Below are 20,454 nucleotides of genomic sequence, written 5' to 3'. Positions count from 1 at the left end.
CTTGTTTCTGGAACACCGGTTACCTTGTACACAGCTGGTAAAGGGGAGCAGCATCAGATGGAAGTTGTGTTGGTTTCTATGTGATTTTTCTTAGCTAAGGGGACCCAGCATGGCTGCAGTAGGATCATAACCCTCATAACCCTCAACTGGAAAGAAGAATCCGCCTCAGCTTGGCTGCTACCAAGGCAGGAACCCTTTTGGCTCTTTTTAAGAAATTCAAAGTGCTCTGCTGTTGGAAGGACTCTCTCCCTGGAGGGAAGCACCCCTAGCCCTGGGTGTTTCTTAATGGCTCCACTGCTCAGAGCTCCTTTTGTGGTTGTACTGTTGCAGTTGCTTTTGTACACTTAAAATTTCCCTTGAGGCATGAGGCAGCCTCCAGCTGTGCTGAGCTACCCATTGGGGCTGTCCACATTCTCTCTCAAGGTACTGATTATTTTTGTTAGTGCACTGGATATGAAGTTATATTGGTTTAAAAAGTTTTTTGCCCGGGGCGCCTGGGTGGCGCAGTCGGTTAAGCGTCCGACTTCAGCCAGGTCACGATCTCGCGGTCCGTGAGTTCGAGCCCCGCGTCAGGCTCTGGGCTGATGGCTCGGAGCCTGGAGCCTGTTTCCGATTCTGTGTCTCCCTCTCTCTCTGCCCCTCCCCCGTTCATGCTCTGTCTCTCTCTGTCCCAAAAATAAAAAAAAATAAAAAACGTTGGGAAAAAGAAAAAAAAAGTTTTTTGCCCCGACTTCTTTTCTACCATAAATACTATTAATTTTAATCAGCAGTTGTTCAAAATGGGAGGTTTTCAGGAATGTGTCTGTAATATTATAGTAGAAACATATTCAGTTCCAGAAACATTTAGGGAAACTTGAAAATTCGTGGGTGATAGGCACATTTTTCTGAGAGTGGTAGGAGCAGTCACTTTTGTACTGAATTCATAGACACCAACAGAAGAAACTTCGTTGTGGTTTATGGAACTCTGCTCTATTGCTTAACGAACTCTGTTACTTGGGGCTCTTTCTTCTTTAGAATTCAGTTATAAATAAGGGCAAATCAGGGGTTCTGCCTATATCATACCCTCCCTACTAGCTCTGATGTACTGTGCCTTCTCAGTGGTGACATGAAATACGGAATTAGGGGAAAAACAATTACTGTCTGTGGAATCTCAGATTCTTTAATGCTGGGAATTTTCTTGATCTCAGTGAAGCAGTCCGTGGAAAACTTTTATAGGATCAGATCACAACTGCATTGATTGTAAGGCTTATCCTGATTGCATTTGTTAAAATGTATAAAATTATAGGTCTTGTAATTGATGAATTGGGTAGCTGAAATCCACAGGTAATTATTTACAGAACATTTATACTTAAATTTATTCACTCCATTTTAACTCCATTCTTCCAAGTAGGTTAACATACTGAAGTCTTTTTGTGTTAGAGAAGTTTGCTCTGGGCAAACATGTATCTAAGAGACATGATTTAATTCACATAACCTAAAGCATCTTGGTTGTGCTTTGAAACATAGTTTCTTATACCTCTAATACCTGCCCTATAGAAGCTTTTAGTTTGAATTAATATAAAGCATCAGCTTATTTTTTTCTCCTTTTTTGTTTGGTCCAATCAATGTGGAATAAGCAAAGAAGAAGCTGAAATTTTGGTTCATACAGGTGTACCTCAGAGATACTGCAAGTTCGGTTCCAGGCCACTGCAGTAAAGCCAGTATTGCGATAAAGCAACTTAGGTGACTTGTTTGGTCTCTCAGTGCATATAAAAGTTATGCTTACACCGTACTGTAGCCTTTTAAGTGTGCAAATAGCATTATATCTAAAAAAAAAAAGTATACATGAATTAAAAACACTTTACTGCTAAAAAACGCTGACCATCATCTGAGCTTTCAGTGAGTTGTTCAAAATCACTGATTACAGAGTACCATAATAGATATAGTAAGAATGAAAAAGTGTAAAATACTGCGAGAATTTCCAAAATGTGACACAGATATGAAATGAGCGAATGCTGTTGGAAAAATGGTGCCAATAGACTTGTTTGACACAGAGTCGCCACAGACCTTCAATTTGTAAAAAGTGCAGTACCTGCGAAGCGCAGTGAAGCAAACTATAATAAACAAGGCATGCCTGTAATTAGAAAGAGGATGAGTGACAGAGGCCAAGCAGGTAATTACCCTGGGGCTTTACAGTGTCTTCACAAAGCTGGCACTACTGGTGAAATTATGATATTTGGAAGTTTTGGGTTTGAGAACAAACGGCTAAGAAAGAATTCTTGAGACATTTTCGGTGTAGAGGTGATTTTCTTACAGCGTGGGGAGAAAGAGGGAAACAGAGGCAAAAGAAATGTAACTGAGCAGAAAGAGCTGCACTGGGATTGTGAGGAGTGACTGATTATATACTTTTTAATTAGTGAGGGTTAGGGATAGCAGAAGTCTCTAAGGAATTTGGAAGCAAGACTTTCTGGACCTTGACGGGCTAGTTGCTGTTAAGATAAGGTTACATTTAGTCTTTAGTAAAACATAAACATTGAAGCACTAAGGCAGCCCTGAGTTCCTTGAAGAAGGTTACACTCTGCATGTTCAGGTATCAGTGTGCTGTAAGCTGTTAGGAAATTTCATTTAAGTTACAGTTCTTTTGCCTTTGTTTCCCTCATCACTACTAGGTCTGTTGGTGTGCCTCTGCTCCATTCCATGCTCATGGTCCACTTCCTGATATTCTGTCCTTGCTGGGCCTGGCCCAGGCCTCCTTTGAACATGGTGCTTCATGTGCAGTCACGATAGCTGATTATAGTTGGGACTGAGAGGAAGTGTATTTGCCATCCCTGTGCCAAAGGCCAGAAATTAAAAAAAAAAAAAAAAATCAACTTATTATAGTTACACTTTTGAAGCTGCACAGATAAAATCATTGAAAATGCCATTAAATGATCATTTGGTAAGTAGAGTAGGAAATTAACATGTTTCAAGGGAAAAAATCCATTTTGTTAAGAATTGGAGATGTTGAAAACGTACGATTTATGGGGCGCCTGGGTGGCGCAGTCGGTTAAGCGTCCGACTTCAGCCAGGTCACGATCTCGCGGTCCGTGGGTTCGAGCCCCGCGTCGGGCTCTGGGCTGATGGCTCAGAGCCTGGAGCCTGTTTCCGATTCTGTGTCTCCCTCTCTCTCTGCCCCTCCCCTGTTCATGCTATGTCTCTCTCTGTCCCAAAAATAAATAAAAAACGTTGAAAAAAAAAATTAAAAAAAAAAAAAAAAAGAAAACGTACGATTTCTTTTTTTTTTTTTTAAATTTTTTTTTTTTTTCAACGTTTTTTATTTATTTTTGGGACAGAGAGAGACAGAGCATGAACAGGGGAGGGGCAGAGAGAGAGGGAGACACAGAATCGGAAACAGGCTCCAGGCTCCGAGCCATCAGCCCAGAGCCCGACGCGGGGCTCGAACCCACGGACCGCGAGATCGTGACCTGGCTGAAGTCGGACGCTTAACCGACTGCGCCACCCAGGCGCCCCTTTTAGCTTTTTTTTTTTTTTTTTTAAATTTTTTTATTTTTTTTATTTTTTTATTTTTTTTTTTTATTTTTTTTTTTTTGAAAACGTACGATTTCTATCAGTAAACAGAAAACGGTAGAAATGTACTTCATAGTGGTGGGTTCATTGCAGGGAGTAGGCTCATCCATTGCTGGCGGCACTGACCATGAATACAGACTTCCTCAAAAGACACTTCGGGCGTGTGGAGCAGAAGTGACAGACATTCAAGTGTCTCCTTTCTGGAGCCCATAAATTTTATGAAACAGTCAGTGATTTGTATTGTTTTAACTCTGGTCATTGTTGGTAGTATTCATTTGCTTTGAAAATAAGCCTTCGTCAAGAAATTGTATTAAGTGGTATGTTTTAGGTCTTTATAGCTGTACTAAGTAGAAGATGATCTTCTGGGAGATTGAAATGAGGAAGAAGCTGAAATAGCATCTGTTAGAGAGTTATTTATTCCAATACCCAAAGAAGAGCTACTCTAGTTAATTTCGGAATGTAGTAGGGGGATTCTATATTTAAAGAATGAGAAATTGCTTTCATTGGGGAGTTAGGTTCACTGAGGTTAGGTTTGTTTGTTTTAATCTCTAAGAGCAAACTAATTGGATTCTTGGCTTTCACATTATTAGTTATTAAGAATTGAAAATCCTTCAAAGTACAATTAGTGAGTCAGAAAATGGAATTTCTCCTAAAACCCTTTTTTATTAGCATAACCAACAGTTCAGCTTTATGAATAATATTCTTGGTTGTGTTTGAAGTGACTTGCTTATAGACTTATTTGGAGATGAAGAGACTTAGTCAAACCCTCCTGATGTTTTAATATTTGTAGATCTTGAATTGAAGCAGGTATAATATTTTTGATGTTTTTTTTTTCTTAGGAAAGGGAATTCTTGAAGAATTATGTTCAGCGAATAGTTGATGTTCGACCTACATTGGTTCTAGTTGAAAAAACAGTGTCTCGGATTGCCCAAGACATGTTACTAGAACATGGCATTACTTTGGTCATTAATGTAAAATCAGTGAGTGTTCCTATTTTTCTATCATTTAAAAAAAATCTCTGTTTTTAAATTTATATGCATCATATTGATATGCAGGGATCTTTGATTATCTGTTTGGTCTTCCATATATATTGAAAGTACGACAGTAAGCACGACAGTCGTTTCTTTATTTAAGACTAGAGAATCTCAGACTGGAGGAAAGGGTAATAAATTATATAGCACTCATTATAGTTGTAACACCAAAGATGTAATAGATAGTTGGTAATGAGTAGTATTTGTTGAGCCTTTGTTTTGTTTGGGGAATTGTACGAGTAGAAGATGCTCTCTCTCCTGAAAAGTTACCCTCTTCAGAATAGAGGCCACTTCTAGGAAATTTCCCGTTTCCCCCAGTCCGGTGCACGATGCTCACATGTCTTTTAATAATGTTATTAATATGAGTCTGGTTTGTTTTCGTGGGAACATATTGATCACTGAGCAACTACTTACAGTGTAATCTAGAATCAAAAATTATTATATAATTAAAATTAAGAAAATTAATTGTGAAGTTTATGTCTAAATTTTTCCTATTTTCCAGATAAAATTTACTAAGAATTTTATTCTCTAATTTTGTAATAAAACATTTTTCTGTGTTCTAGCAAGTTTTAGAACGAATCAGTCGGATGACCCAAGGTGATTTAGTAATGTCGATGGACCAGCTGCTTACAAAACCCCACCTGGGCACCTGTCACAAATTTTATATGCAGATCTTTCAGTTGCCTAATGGTGAGTGATCATTAGATAGATTGACCTGAGATTGGAGAATTGAAGAAATGAGTAAACTCATCAGTACTACAGTGTTTACTTTTTCCTAATTTCTAATAATCCATTAATAATGTTTAGTTATAATACTAACATCTATTAGCAGTGTTTGTTAAATGAGGATTGGTAACTGTGGTCTTACTTGAAAGTTTTTCTTTTGTAGAGGTCAAGATAATGAAATAATTCTGTCTGGGCTTGTGGAATGCCAACTATGTCTTCCTAAACTTTTTATATGTTTATTTGTAGAGCAAACCAAAACACTGATGTTTTTTGAAGGCTGTCCACAGCACCTGGGCTGTACAATCAAGCTTAGAGGAGGCTCTGATTATGAGCTGGCTCGAGTTAAAGAGATCCTAATATTTATGATCTGTGTAGCTTATCATTCTCAACTAGAAATCTCCTTCCTCATGGATGAATTTGCTATGCCTCCTACGTTAACACAAAACCCTTCCTTCCATTCTCTGATTGAGGGGCGGGAGGATGAAGGGACCGCACAAGAGCCGTTCAGCGGAAGTCCCCTCCCCCGGGAGCCTGACTTTCCTCCAGAATTTCTGCCCTCCGATGATAGCAGTTTGCTAGAATCAAGGATTGTGTTTGAGAAGGGTGACCAGGAGAATAGAAGCATTCCACAGGATGTTGCCTGTTTGAAGCATCAAGAGTATGCCACAACGGCTTGCCCTGCAGGGATCCCCTGTGCTCTCTTTCCATCGGTCCCAGAATCGTTGTTGCCGCTCCACGTGGACGACCAGCAGGATGCTGTGGGCTTGGAGCAGCCGGAGGCTTTGCAGCACCTAGATGAGCTACAGGATCCCAAAAGCCAGATGAGAGCCTTTAGAGACCCTTTGCAGGATGACACTGGATTGTATGTTACTGAGGAGGTTACCTCTTCTGAAGATAAACGAAAGACTTATTCTTTGGCCTTTAAACAGGAATTGAAAGATGTGATCCTTTGTATCTCCCCAGTAATCACATTCCGGGAGCCCTTCCTTTTAACTGAAAAAGGGATGAGATGCTCTACTCGAGATTATTTCGCAGAGCAGGTTTACTGGTCTCCTCTCCTCAATAAAGAGTTCAAAGAAGTGGAAAGCAGGCGGAAGAAGCAGCTGCTTAGGGATCTCTCTGGTCTTCAAGGCATGAACGGAAGTGTTCAGGCCAAGGCTATTCAAGTCTTGCCCTCGCACGAGCTAGTGAGCACTAGAATTGCTGAGCATCTTGGGGATAGCCAGAGCTTGGGTAGAATGCTGGCTGATTATCGGGCCAGAGGAGGAAGAATTCAGCAAAAAAATGCAGACCCTTTTGCTCATTCAAAGGATGTACCTGGTACTTCAAGTGGCAGATCAGGAAGCAAAACTGATGGTGACGAGGAGAAAGGGTTGATTCTGAGTGATGCGGTGTGGTCGACAAAGGTGAGGCAGACCACTTTGGGAGCTTGTGCAAATTTAGAAAGTGTTGAAAAACTTGCTGTGGCAGGGTTAAAAAAAAACCCATGAATATGACAGATTGCCTGCAGATTTATTATGTATTTCTTCTTTTAGTTTCTTTTTTTTTTTTTTTTTTGCCCGGAGTCTGTTTGCTCATGTATTGCTTTCAAATGTATAAGGTAGGACGGGGCACCTGGGTGCCTCAGTTGGTTGAGCGTCCGACTCGTGATTTTGGCTCAGGTCATGATCCCAGGGTCATCGGATAGAGCCCTGGGTCAGGCTCTGTCCTGGGTGTGGAGCCTGCTTGGGATTCTCTCTCTCCTTCTCTCTCTGTCCCTCCCCTGCTTGTTCTCTCTCCCTTTCTCTCTCTCTCGAAATAAATAAACAAAAAAAAATAAGAGTATAAAGTAATGAAACTTGACTTTTGAACGTTTCATGCTGAGCTCACAGTAAAGTAGGAAGAGCTTTGCCATGGGGAGAAGGGTGGAGCCATGTAAAATTTGTGGCAGGGTGACTTGGGTGTGGTGTGATGCATCCTTGATCCTTTTAATGATTATGAGGGAGAGCAAGATGAAGCTTACTATAGAAAATTGATGTGTTTTTAGAAAATCAGATTTATTTCTTTAGCATCAAACACTTTGCATTACTTAACTATGATAGTGCCCTTCTTTTTTTTTTTTTTAATATTTATTCATTTTTGAGAGACAGAGATAGAGTGTGAATGGGGGAGGGGCAGAGAGGGAGGGAGACAGAGAATCCAAAGCAGGCTCATGAGCTGTCAGTACAGAGCCTGACGTGGGACTTGAACTCACGAGGGACTTGAACTCACGTAGCATGAGATCATGCCCTGAGCTGAAGTTGGACACTTAACCCACTGGGCCACCCAGGCGCCCTATGCCCTTATTCTTTTTAAACAGCAATTGAGGGGAAATTAAGATTTGCTTATGGAAATACTGATGGTGGTTGTAATAAAACTAATGAAAACATCCATCTCTAAATGAGGATATGAAGTTGTTTAATAGAATAAATAAGATGTTTAATTTCACTGGTAGTTAGGGAAGTGCTAAATAATAATGGTATATACTATTTTCTGTTCGGTACATTATTGTTTGTGAGATTGGCAAAAAAAGAAAGTGGTAAGAGTCATGGTTAACATGGTGTGGAAAAATAGCTATAATAAATTTTATGTAAATTGTGTTTATATACATTTATGTAAATTTATAGAAAATGATAGGGAGATCTGTTTTAGTTTGTGTGTGTGTGTATGTGTGTATGTATGTGTATATACATACACACATACACATACCTATGGTCCAGGATTCCAATTTTTTATTTTTTAAAAAAAAATTTTTTTTTCAACGTTTTTTATTTATTTTTGGGACAGAGAGAGACAGAGCATGAACGGGGGAGGGGCAGAGAGAGAGGGAGACACAGAATCGGAAACAGGCTCCAGGCTCCGAGCCATCAGCCCAGAGCCTGACGCGGGGCTCGAACTCACGGACCGCGAGATCGTGACCTGGCTGAAGTCGGACGCTTAACCGACTGCGCCACCCAGGCGCCCCCAGGATTCCAATTTTTTTAAATTTTAATTGATATTTATCAAATTTTTATTTAAATTCTAGTTGGTTAACATGTAGTGTAATATTGGCTTCAGAAGTGATTAAGCACTTACATAGAACACCCAGTGCTCATCACAGGTGCCCTCCTTAATACCCATCACCCATCTAACCCATCCCCACCCACCACCCCTCCATCAAACCCTAGTTTGTTCTCTGTCGTTAAGAGTGTCTTATGGTTTGTTTCGCTCACTCTTCCCACCCCCCTTCCCATGTTTTCATCTGTTTTTCTTTTTAAATTCCACACATGAGTGAAATCATATGGTCTTTGTCTTTCTCTGACTTATTTCGCTTAGCATAATTCACTGTAGCTTTTCCATGTTGTTGCAAATGGCAAGATTTCATTCATTTTGATGGCTGAGTAACATTCTCATTATATATATATATATATATATATATATATATATATATATACACACACACACACATACATGTATACACACATATACACATACACACATATATATGTACATATATATAAATATATGTATGTGTATATATATGTATATATACCACATCTTCTTTATCCGTTTATCATTCGATGGACATTTGGGCTCTCTCCATAGTTGGGCTGTTAATAGCATTGCTATAAACATTGGGGAGCATGTGCCCTTTCAGATTTATATTTTTGTATCCTTTGGGTAAACAGTGTAAGAGTGTAATTGCTGGGTCGTAGGGTAGTTCTATTTTTAACTTTTTGAGGAACCTCCATACTATTCTCCAGAGTGACTGCACCAAGTTTGCATTCCCACGAACAGTGTGAGAGGGTTCCCCTTTTTCACATCCTTGTCAACACCTGTTGTTTCCTGTGTTGTTAATTGTAGCCATTCTCAGGATTCCCATCTTTTATAACCTATTCTGCAGATATAAGTAAGCATCTTATGTAAGGATGCTTACCGTTTGTAGGAATATATATGCGAGGATGTTTGCTGAAGCCTTGTTTCTAGTTTTTTGCAATAAAAAGGATGAGTTGGATCTCATTGAATAACCCAGGTAGAGCCTGTGATATATTTTCAAGGGTTAAAAAGCAAGTAGTGTTATATGCGGAATCCTCTCATTTTTATAAAAACACTATCCCCTGTGTATTCTTATGTGGGTGTTTTTGTGTGTACATGCGTGCGAGCTAGCAAAAAGATGTCATGTTTTTAACCATATAATGAAAGCAATCACTTTGGGAGGTAGGGTGGCCTCAACGGAGGAGAGGCTTTATGTACTTCATGAATTTCTTCACTTACCTCTGTACTATTTGATTTTTGACAGAGAGCACCTGTTGCCTTTGTAATGCTCAAGAACAGGTATAAAGTATAAGTAAATAAATACTTGAGAGTTTTTCTCAGATTGATGTTATATCCAGCCATCAGTTCAGACTTTTTTTTTTAAATGTTGGTCTATTTTGAGAGAGAGAGTGCATGCGCTTGGGTACAAGCGAGAGCAAAGGAGGGGCGGGGGCGGAGGGGGAGAGAATCCCAGGCGGCTCCATGCTTCAGTGCAGAGCCTGACCCGGGCCCAATCTCATGAGTCTGGGATCATGACCTGAGATGAAATCAAGAACCTGATGCTCAACCGACTGAGCCATCCAGGTGCCCCAGTTCAGACTGTATCATATGGACTATTTAGTCAACTATTTACTTCCAAAATAATTTAATGCACTTTTATAAGTAAAAAAGGGTATTGAAGAAAACAAGCTATACATCTGTTTGTATTTTTAAGTTAGCTTAAGGTTTTTGCACTGGTTTGTCTCAAGAATGAGCTGCTCTTCTTCCTTATATTTAGTTTCTGGTAGTTTTCAGTCCTCTGTGGAACCCTTACAGTGATGACTGGAGGCTTCACAAGTCAAGAGGAATGTGTTGGATATTAGAAGCTTGCGTTGGGGTTGGAGTGTGGTGCCACTTGGGGTGCTCATCCGTTTCTTCCCTTTCAGGTGGACTGTCTGAACCCTGTTAACCACCAGAGACTGTGCGTGCTCTTCAGCAGCTCTTCTGCCCAGTCCAGCAACGCCCCCAGTGCCTGTGTCAGCCCTTGGTAGGGTTTTCCTCTTGCACTGTTGCATTGTATTTAAGAACAGAATTCCAGCAACTTAAAAAAAAAAAAAAATCAGCCATTACGATCTGTTTTTAGGTACATGGCATGCTGCTCGTTGTATATGAATTGATAGAACTTTTAAACTTGTGAATTAAATATGAAATTTGTGTTGGTTCATGAGAAGTAAATGAAAGGTACCTTGAGTAAGAGTGAAAAGGATGTGAGGGATGGAAGGACATTTGTACTTATAAAAGTGAGAAAGTTGATACATAAGAGCTATTTTTTTTTTTTTAAGATTTTTTATTTTTAAGTGATCTCTACACCCAACATGGGGCTCGAACTCACAACCCTGGAGATCAAGAGTCACACACTCTACCGACTGAGCCCACCAGGTGTGCCTGTCAAAGCTAGTTTTAAGCATTTTGATGATAATGTACAATTTAGCCAAGTTTTCCATAAGGCATCATTTTCAAAGAAGTGGTCAGTCTTTTGCCTTATTAACGGATTTTGTCCTAAAACTTAATTCTAAGTAGATTGATAGAAAAAGGCTAGTTATTGCATAGTTTTATCTTTAGTTTTAAAAGTACTCTGGAATGTAGCTGCTTGTTTGTGGAGCACCGTTTCCTTGACAAAATGTGTTCTGTATTTAATCTTGGTCTCCAGAAACACTTATTGCTTCCAGTGAGATCAGGGATCCTTCTGGTTCCCGTATAGCTCTAGCGGACTGACTTGGGGCTGGGGAACCCACAGGAATTTTCTCTGGGGGTTTACGGACTCCTTAGGTCAAGGCTTGAATAAGGTTTAGGCTACAGCAGGGCTATAACCAAATTCTCTTATTTGTGGGCATTTATAAGTCAGGAATTGGCTCTCCCGGAAGAATATGAGCTGCTGCTGTTCTTGCTCAGTAAAGGTATGAGGACCAGAGAGCAAGAGACAGGAGTTCTGTTTTATGGTGATAGAGCAGAAGGGCTCTGTGAAAGAAGCTTTTATCTCTTCCTGGCTCATATCTATTTTACTCATTTAATGTTATTGTTTATGCATCCTGATGTAGTTTGATAAGATGCTAATGGACTGGGAACGGATAAGGAGCTAGTCCAAACCTGTTTTATCAGCTGAGGTCAAACCTGTTCTAGAAGAACAGCAAAATATTACCTACTCTAATACTGCCTTCTAGTCACATCTAACAAGTAATCAGTTTGTAGTCTCATGAAGTATCTTTGCTGTGTGGCAATTCTTACGATATGTTCCTGAGAAATGTTGTCTTCTTTTAGGATTGTAACAATGGAATTTTATGGAAAGAATGATCTTACCTTAGGCATATTTTTAGAGAGATACTGTTTCAGGTAAGAACAAATTTTCTCCTTATGTTTCATGTATGCTCTTCAGATGCCCAGGATTTCATCCTAAAACGTGAACATTAGTTGGAGTATTGTGTGGCCTTCACTCTGTATACCATACAGAGAAGGAATTTATTTCACATTCAACTCCAGGATATCTTATCCAGTTTGTTCCTCAGTCTTTGTCTAATTACACTGCCATCCCTAAGACTTTATTTTAGGATGTTTATCTTTAGAGTGATTGAAATGAGAGGCAGGAGAAGCATGAGAACAGCTAGAACTGGGTTTGAGTCTTAGTGCTGTCACCTGCCACTTAACATGATCAAGAGCAAGTGATTTTTACCAGCCCCCTTTACAGGGAATAACAAGCTCCAGATGTGATATGGACTTGACTAGGTAAAAAAATGAGTTGATACTTTAAAAATGCTAAGCAAATAGAAGGTGCTCAATAACTGGAAACTATCACTGAGCTGTAGCTGAAGACAGGATGCTCGGCTGTGGGCTCCGAGCAGTGTGGGTGGCACCCCGTGCGGATCGTCCACCGGTCAGCGTGACTCCGGAGAGGATGCTGCTCTTTCTGGAGATGGGGTCCAGTTAGCCAGTATTCATTCTACATTGCTCCTCGGTTTCATGGTTAATGTGAGGACTTTGTTTTTGTCAAAGGCCTTCTTATCAGTGTCCTAGCATGTTCTGTGATACCCCCATGGTGCATCATATTCGGCGCTTTGTCCATGGCCAAGGCTGTGTGCAGATAATTCTGAAGGAGTTAGATTCTCCAGTACCTGGATATCAACATACAATTCTTACCTATTCCTGGTGCAGAATCTGCAAACAGGTAAACGTGCCCTGTTACTGTAAATTTCATACAACATTATTTCTTTTTTTATTTGCATAGTTCTTTTGGGAGGGGGTGGTCTATATTATTTTGGATTTATTTGTCATTGGGCTCTTATTTATTTTATCTTCCAGTGCTGTGTATTCCATTTAGTGTTTGTTTATTGAAGGTTCCATTTTAGAATTTATCAGTCATTATACAAAATATAAATACCTTGTTTGGTAAAATTATGGAGATTATATTTTGACAATTCTCAATTATGCTTATTTATTCAGCACTTATTTAAGCACCATCTATGTGCCAGGGACTGTGTAAGGGCTTGGCATGCCGTCTGTCCTCTGGGGAGGAGAAAGACTTGTAACACAGTAATTACAGTACGCCAGGATGTTTGTGGCTATTTGAGCCTATACCAGCATTTCTATCTTAAGAGATAGAGCTGAGACCATGTTTAAATTGATCTCTGCTGGTTTTCATGTGCCATGTGAAAAGGACCATTTTTGAGAAAAAGGAGCATGTGTTTTATTTCTTCTTTTCTTGTTTAACTCTGGAGGAAATACTTGGTGACAATATTATGCTTTCAGTATTTACTTTTTATCCAAATTATTTGCAGCAAGCTTATGCCAACTTTAACCTCATTGGCTTATTTTGGAGTGTGTTTTCAGAAGACACATATGAGAATTACAGATAAAATAATAGTGTGACCTATGTCAGCATCAGTGGTTGAGGAAGCCAAAATCAAAGTCTTCCTTCTGCAGTAGCACACATATAGCCGTGAGATCATTTCTTGCAATGATCTTACTTTTTATACTTGTTCTTACAGGAACAAGTATGGTTCCTGTTAGACAGCTGGTAATATTTTGTTGCAGAATATGTGAACTTCTATAGATTGAGCAGTGAATTAAATGAATAACTTAAATTTTATTTTTATATCTTACATGCTTTGGTGTATATACTTCATTTTAAAACAAAAACTTCTGCCTTTGGGGCTATGCTAGAAAGGAAAAGGTAAACAGTTTTTGTTACACAAAGATGAAAGATTTCCGTGTGTAAAAAAGTTATAATATGACCAAACAGTAATATACTTAATATTAAACTCCTGTAAGGCATGACAAAAAAAGGGCACAAAGCAGTTTCACACAAATGGCCAGTAGACGTATGCAAATAAATTTGAGTTGTTAGTAGAGAAGTGTAAATAAAACCAGTAAAGTGCAGTTTTATTTTGTTTTGTTTTTAAGAAATCACATTTCAAAGATTTGTAATTCCTGAGATTGGTAAGCAAGTGGGGAAATTGGTATTCTCAGATACTGTTGGAGATTGTGTAAATCAGTGCACCAATTTTGGAAGACAGTGTGGCAAAAAGTCTCCAAGACCTCATAAGTATTCATGCCATTTGACCTACCAATCCCCACTTTTCTTAATTTATTCCAAGGCAATAATTATGGATATTTGTGTGTGTGTGTGTGTGTATATACACACACACACACACACACATATATATTCATTCATCGGAGCATCATCAGAATAAAGAAAATCTTGTAACGTCTTAAATGTATATCAATAGGGATTGGTTTAATGTGTCCATATAATGGGATATTCTGTGGCCATTGAAATCAAGTTGTATAAGAGTATTTTATGTGGGAAAATATTTATGATACATTGTTAAGTAAAAATAATACAGGGTTATGAAACTAATTATAGGAAAGACTTTTTATTTACAAATATGCTGGCTGGGTACCTTCTATGAATTCATTTATGTGTATTCGTATGTATGTACGTCATGAAAGTAAAAATACTAGCATATTGATGGTGGTAGGATCACCAATGATATTGCATGTCCAGCTATCCCTAACTCTACCCACTTTAAACCTTTCTTTCTTTTTCCAGTTTTCTGCAGTCAAAATATATTAGATTTGTACTAGAAAAGAAACATTATTTTTTAAAAAAGAGATTCTCAGTATGTGGTTGCATAACAACTGATTTATATGAATTTCAGGTAACACCAGTTGTTGCTCTTTCCAACGAGTCCTGGTCCATGTCATTTGCAAAATACCTTGAACTTAGGTTTTATGGGCACCAGTACACTCGCAGAGCCAATGCTGAGCCGTGTGGTCACTCCATCCACCATGATTATCACCAGTATTTCTCCTATAATCAGATGGTGGCATCTTTCAGGTAGGAAAGTGACCTTATACATCATCACCTAGTCCCTAAAGGCTTTGTAACATTTCTTCTCTAACTAGATTGAATTAATTTGTGGTGTGTGTTGTTCCCCACTCCCACCCTTGCAAATGCAAAGGGTCATACTCTGTGCTAAGAGCTTTCAGTGTTGTCATTTTATTTAATCCTTATTTTAAGAAATAGGTATTATTATTAACCTCACTTTTGAGCTTACAGGTCACCTAGAGAGCTGGAAAGGGATGAAGTCGTGATGTGAACTAGTAGATCTGCTGTACATGTTAATCTTAACCACTGTTTTACATGGAAGCACTGTCAGAATTTTTGTTGAGACATTAACTAGCATAAGGTTAATTGGATATTCCAGATAGAGCTAAAATCACCAGTTCAAAGAATGGGTCCATTGTGGTGCTAAATGATCTGAGAAAGCCTTCAGGTTCTGCCTTCAAAATATATCCAGAATCTGAACACTTGTTACCATCTCCGCCACTCCCACTCTGGACTGAGCCTCTGTTGCCTTTTGATAGATGATTGCAGTGGCCTCAACCAGTTTCCCTCTGGCCTTGCCCCCTGCAGTCTGATCTCAACAGCAGTCAAGTGATTTCCCTCAGTGAAAATCCGCTCAGGCCACTCCTCTGCTGTAGAGCCTTCTTCTGGGTGTCTGTTTCAGTGAGGGTGGAAGCCAGAGCCTATTTATGGGCCTGTGAGTTCCCGCAAGCTCTGACTGCTCAGTACCTCCTCTGGGTTCTCACCTCCTCCTCCTGTCCCCTCACTGCAGCCTCATTCGTACCAGGGAGGATCCTGCTTGGGAGCCTGGTGCTTGCCCTTCCTTCTCTGAACCGCCTACTCCCCAGATATCTGTCTGCTTTTCCTTACTTCCTGGGTCTTTGCTCATATTTTACCTGAGCTGACTCCTCACCCCTAGCACTCCCTGTCTCCCTTTCCTGCTTTATTTTTCTCTGTAGCACTTACCATCTGCAATAATGTATATTTTAAGTATTTGTTTTGTTTATTCCTGAATCTCCTTATTTCTGAATCATGAAGGCAGGAATTCTGGCCCTTGTTGAATGCTGTATCCTCAGCATCTAAAATAACATCTGACACAAAATAGGCCTTCAGCAAATACTTAGAATTAGAGCTTATTTCCTTTGGGAGCAAGAGCTTTAACCGTGAACCTACTGTGTGGACAGGTTATAGCATTTATTAGACAACATAAACTTGTGGGTGGAAAGACTCTTAAGGGACTCATGAGAATAAAGACTGATGAGGAATCCTCAGGAGCTGGGAAAGTGATGTGCTCATGAGCTAATTGTAGAAAGGGATTCCTCTCATTCATAAAGTTTATTTCCCAGCCATTGTTTTTTATTAGCCTCAGGGGATAAATGATGACATCACAGTACAATGAAGAAATAAACAAGACAAAAATCCTTCTAGAATTGGGGAGGGTATTATAATGGATGAAGTTGTCTTCAATATTTTTATAATTGTTGTAAAATGCTATTTTACAGAAACTTTTTCTTATGCCTCATAGGATTTATGATTACCTCTACTCAAGATATTAAAGTATTTTTTACTTTTCTACTATTACTTGTATTTTTTTCTCTCAGTTATTCTCCCATTCGGCTTCTTGAAGTATGTGTTCCTCTCCCTAAGATATTCATTAAACGTCAGGCCCCATTAAAAGTGTCCCTTCTTCAGGATCTGAAGGACTTCTTTCAAAAGTAAGTTTTAGTTTCTTCGATCATCTTTTTTTACAGATTTTTAAAAAATTGTAAATATTTTAAAGTGTCAGGTTTATTCGTGTAGCTTTTTTTGAAATCATAAATATTTTTAAAGTTTTTATTTATTTTTTTGTTACTTTTTAATATAATTTATTGGCAGATTGGTTTCTATACAACACCCAGTGCTCATCCCAACAAGTGCCCTCCTCAGTGCCCATCACCCACTCTCCCCTCTCCCCCACCCCCCCATCCACCCTCAGTTTGTTCTCAGTATCCAAGAGTCTCTTACGATCGGCCTCCCTCACTGTAACTTTGTTTTCCCCCCTTCCCCTCCCCCATGGTCTTCTGTTAAGTTTCTCAAGATCTACCTATGAGTGAAAACATATGGTATCTGTCTTTCTCTGACTTATTTTACTTAGCATAATACCAACATAAATATTTTTCTAAATATATGTTGCATATATGCCTGTTACAAAAAAGAAGTAAGACTGCATGAAAGTATAAAAAAAATCAAACCATCTTAGACATAAAAACTGTTAAGATTTTGATGTACATCCCTTTAGGTCTTTTTTGTTTTGCAGAATTGTGTATGATTCTTAATTAAGTTAAATACAGTTAAAGTTTTGTGTGTGTGATTTTTCTTTTGATAAGAGATTAGGAGATTTAATTCCAACTTTTCTGAAGTGTTTAACATCCGTGTTTTTATCAGAGTTTCACAGGTATATCTTGCTGTTGATGAAAGACTTGCATCTTTGAAAACCGATACGTTTAGCAAAACAAGAGAGGAAAAAATGGAAGATATCTTTGCACAAAAAGAGGTAATTCGTTTCTCTGACAGAAACTCAAAGGTTAACTGTTAACTGTTAATCAGAAGTTTCCTTTGGGGGTGTGTGTCCTCACCTGCCCGAATTGTTTCTGTTCTGTGTAGATGGAGGAAGGCGAGTTCAAGAACTGGGTGGAGAAGATGCAAGCCAGGCTCATGTCCTCCTCCGCGGACGCCCCACAGCAGCTGCAGTCTATCTTCGAGTCCCTCATTGCCAAGAAGCAGAGTCTGTGTGAAGTGCTTCAGGCTTGGAACAACAGGTATGCTTTGCGCGCCTGGGGCTTCTTTAATGTTTGTGCAAAATTTGCTCTGCCGTGATGTTTTTAATGTAAAGGCCTTTTGGATAATGGATGTTACATTTTGCTCTCAAGTTGTGGAAGTTTTTGCTTTTCTGTCACCACCCCCCCTTCACAATTTAAAATATATATGCTAGTCATGGGGCGCCTGGGTGGCTCAGTTGGTTAAGTGTCCGACTTTGGCTTAGGTCATGACCTCGCGGTTCATGAGCTCAGGCCCCGCATCAGGTCAGGCTCTGTGCTGACAACCCAGAGCCTGGAGCCTGCTTCAGATTCTGTGCCTCTGTCTCTGCCCTTCCCCGCCTCACTCTCTCCGTCTCTCAAATATGAATAAATGTTAAAAAAAATTTAAAAAGTATATATGCTTATCTTTAGGTAGTTTGTAAAGATAAAGAAACAAAGATGAGAGCAGCTTTCAGTGCTGTTTCAGATACTGAGGAGTGTGTGTGCTTATTGCATGTGATGTCACTGAATTAGTATTCCATGGAGTGATTATTGGTTTTTAGGCCAGGACTTTCAAGTATGTTGTTGTTATTTTTTTTAATGTTTATTTATTTATTTTTGAGAGAGAGAGAGAGAGAGCACAAAGAGGGGAGGGGCAGAGAGAGAGGGAGAGAGAATCCGAAGCAGGCTCCAGGCTCTAGGCTGTCAGTACAGAGCCCGACGTGGGTCTCAAACCCATGGACTGTGAGATCACGACCTGAGCCGGTCGGACGCTTAACCGACTGAGCCACCCAGGTGCCCCTCAAGTATGTTATTATTTATACCTTTATTTAAATGTTTATTTGGGGAGATATTTCCCTTTAATGCTTATTTAAAAGTCGAGTTGGATTATAATAGCATTTATTTATTGAGCACTTGCATTATGCTAAGCAATAAGTAAGGCACTAGGTGGATGTTTAATCTTTTTTTGGTCTTATGAATCCTACAGTGTGTATATACTGTTTCCATTTTACAGAGGGGGAAACAGTATCTCTAAGAGACCAAGGCATTTACCCAAGTTGTGTAGTTACTAATTATCAGAGCTGGTTTGGAGCTCAGGTCTGTTGGTCACTCAAGCTAGTGTGTTTTGGTTACATTATGTTGTTTCTTATAATAACTTGCTGTTCTTTTATAACTATAGTCCTATGGCTAACAGCTCTTGATTAGTTGATTAGAAAAAAAACAGAAACTTAGTTATACATAATTTTCATATCTATTGCAGTCAGAGTAGGAAATCTAATTGTTTTGGTTTCACAAAATTTGTAAATGTTATTCAGGATATTAGAAACAAACTATTCTCTTCCCCCCAACCCCTTTCATTATAGATTGCAGGACCTTTTCCAGCAGGAAAAGGGTAGAAAGCGACCTTCAGTTCCTCCAAGTCCTGGAAGACTGAGACAGGGGGAAGAAAGCAAGGTAATGAAATGTAGTCTTTAGTCTTCCATTGATATAAATATTATAGTTAATTTCATTTAAGACGCTCACAAGTAGTAATTTAATATGTAGATTTAATAATACTAAATAGTTTTTCATTTTGCAGTTGTGAGGTTTCCAAGAGACATGACCTGGATGAATTTTTTATCTTGCTTGAAATAAAATTGTTATAATTCGTTCATTTCAAACATTTGTCAAAAGCTACTGTCTATGGGCTTCACTGGAGAGAGCATCATGGCATCATGGTTGCAGTAGGTCTCTAAAGGAGAGATTTTGGACGTCCTGAGTGTATAATAGAGTCCTAATTTATTTTAGTATGTAGTTTTGTGTGTTCTTTATTTCTGTGCTTAAGTGGGAAGTTTTTCTTGAGGGTTAGTTTTGCACATTGATTTCATTGGCTTTTCCTAACTGTATTAGTTTTCTCTTGTTACATAACAAATGACCACAAACTTTGTGGCCTAAAACACAAATTTATCTTTATGGAGGTCTGGAGTCTGGCACGGTGGGGCTGGCATCTCTGCTCAGTCTCACATAGCTCCAGACAAGATTTGGTTCAGGGCCGTTACCTGAGGCTCAGGGTCATCTTCCAGGGTCATCCAGGCTGTTGGTAAAATTTAGTTCCTAGTTGTTTTAGGACTGAGGTCTCACTTTTGCTGCCGGCAGTTGACCAGAGCCCATTCTCAACTCCTAGAGGCTGCTTGCTTTCCTTGCCGCGAGCCCCCTTTCATCTTCACACCTTCAACAATGCATGGAATCCCCATGCTTCAGATTCCTTAGTTCCTCTTCTCTGACCTTTAGACACAGATTTGAAAGGACTTGTGTGATCAGATCACTGCCTGGATAATCTCTCCCCATTTGAAGGTTAACCGATTTGGGACCTTGAATACATCTGCAAAATCCCTTCACAGCAGTATTTAGATTAGTGTGTGAATAACAGTGGATGGCGGATGTGTATGGGGGGGGGGGGCAGGATTCTCCGGGGCCATCTTAGAATTCTGCCTATCATACTAAGTAACCATATTTTCAGAGAAGTTACTAATGTTAGTATAGTATAAGGACTTAATAATACGACGAGGGACTTTGAAAGAATTTTTTTTTTTGTACAAGTGTGTAATAATATCTGTAGAGAAGTATTTTCATGGAATGATAAATTCAAGTGCCTTAGATCTTTGTGTTGTTTAGAAATACATAAATGAATTCTTCCTTTTTGTCTCATAGCTGTGTAGGAATTACTTTCCCTTAAAGTTAGGTGAGAGTAAGAGTGAGGGTTACTGAAGATGGTTTGTGTATTAGTATTTGCGAAGTAATCTGGGGCTATTAATGGCTAACACAGACTGTTAATGGCCTTCCCATTTGCCCACAGAAGAAACTGCAAAGCTAGTTGTGTAAGACCTTTGATTATAATCCGTACATGCAGAATTAAAAATACAAAATCATTTAGTAGATGATCATCTTTTTGAAGACTTGAAAGTTGATTTGAAAGTCTGTA

General features: G+C 39.2%; 1 protein-coding gene across 1 annotated transcript in view; it reads left to right on the top strand.

The window, feature by feature from the left end:
• PIKFYVE (phosphoinositide kinase, FYVE-type zinc finger containing) overlaps window positions 1–20,454 on the top strand; it is an 82,805-nt gene that overhangs the window by 39,687 nt on the left and 22,664 nt on the right. Inside the window, exons 19-29 of the mRNA XM_058707040.1 lie at window positions 4,386–4,526; window positions 5,141–5,267; window positions 5,550–6,709; window positions 10,262–10,362; window positions 11,634–11,705; window positions 12,363–12,534; window positions 14,528–14,706; window positions 16,317–16,430; window positions 17,140–17,248; window positions 17,359–17,513; window positions 18,857–18,947. Coding sequence (XP_058563023.1) covers window positions 4,386–4,526; window positions 5,141–5,267; window positions 5,550–6,709; window positions 10,262–10,362; window positions 11,634–11,705; window positions 12,363–12,534; window positions 14,528–14,706; window positions 16,317–16,430; window positions 17,140–17,248; window positions 17,359–17,513; window positions 18,857–18,947 — 2,421 coding nt within the window. The remainder of the gene's footprint in view (window positions 1–4,385; window positions 4,527–5,140; window positions 5,268–5,549; window positions 6,710–10,261; window positions 10,363–11,633; window positions 11,706–12,362; window positions 12,535–14,527; window positions 14,707–16,316; window positions 16,431–17,139; window positions 17,249–17,358; window positions 17,514–18,856; window positions 18,948–20,454) is intronic.

Source organism: Neofelis nebulosa, chromosome 2 (assembly GCF_028018385.1).
Source record: "Neofelis nebulosa isolate mNeoNeb1 chromosome 2, mNeoNeb1.pri, whole genome shotgun sequence".
Taxonomy (NCBI): Eukaryota; Metazoa; Chordata; class Mammalia; order Carnivora; family Felidae; genus Neofelis; species Neofelis nebulosa.
The sequence above is the reverse complement of the archived record's forward strand: the minus strand, read 5'-3'. Positions and strand labels throughout refer to the sequence as shown.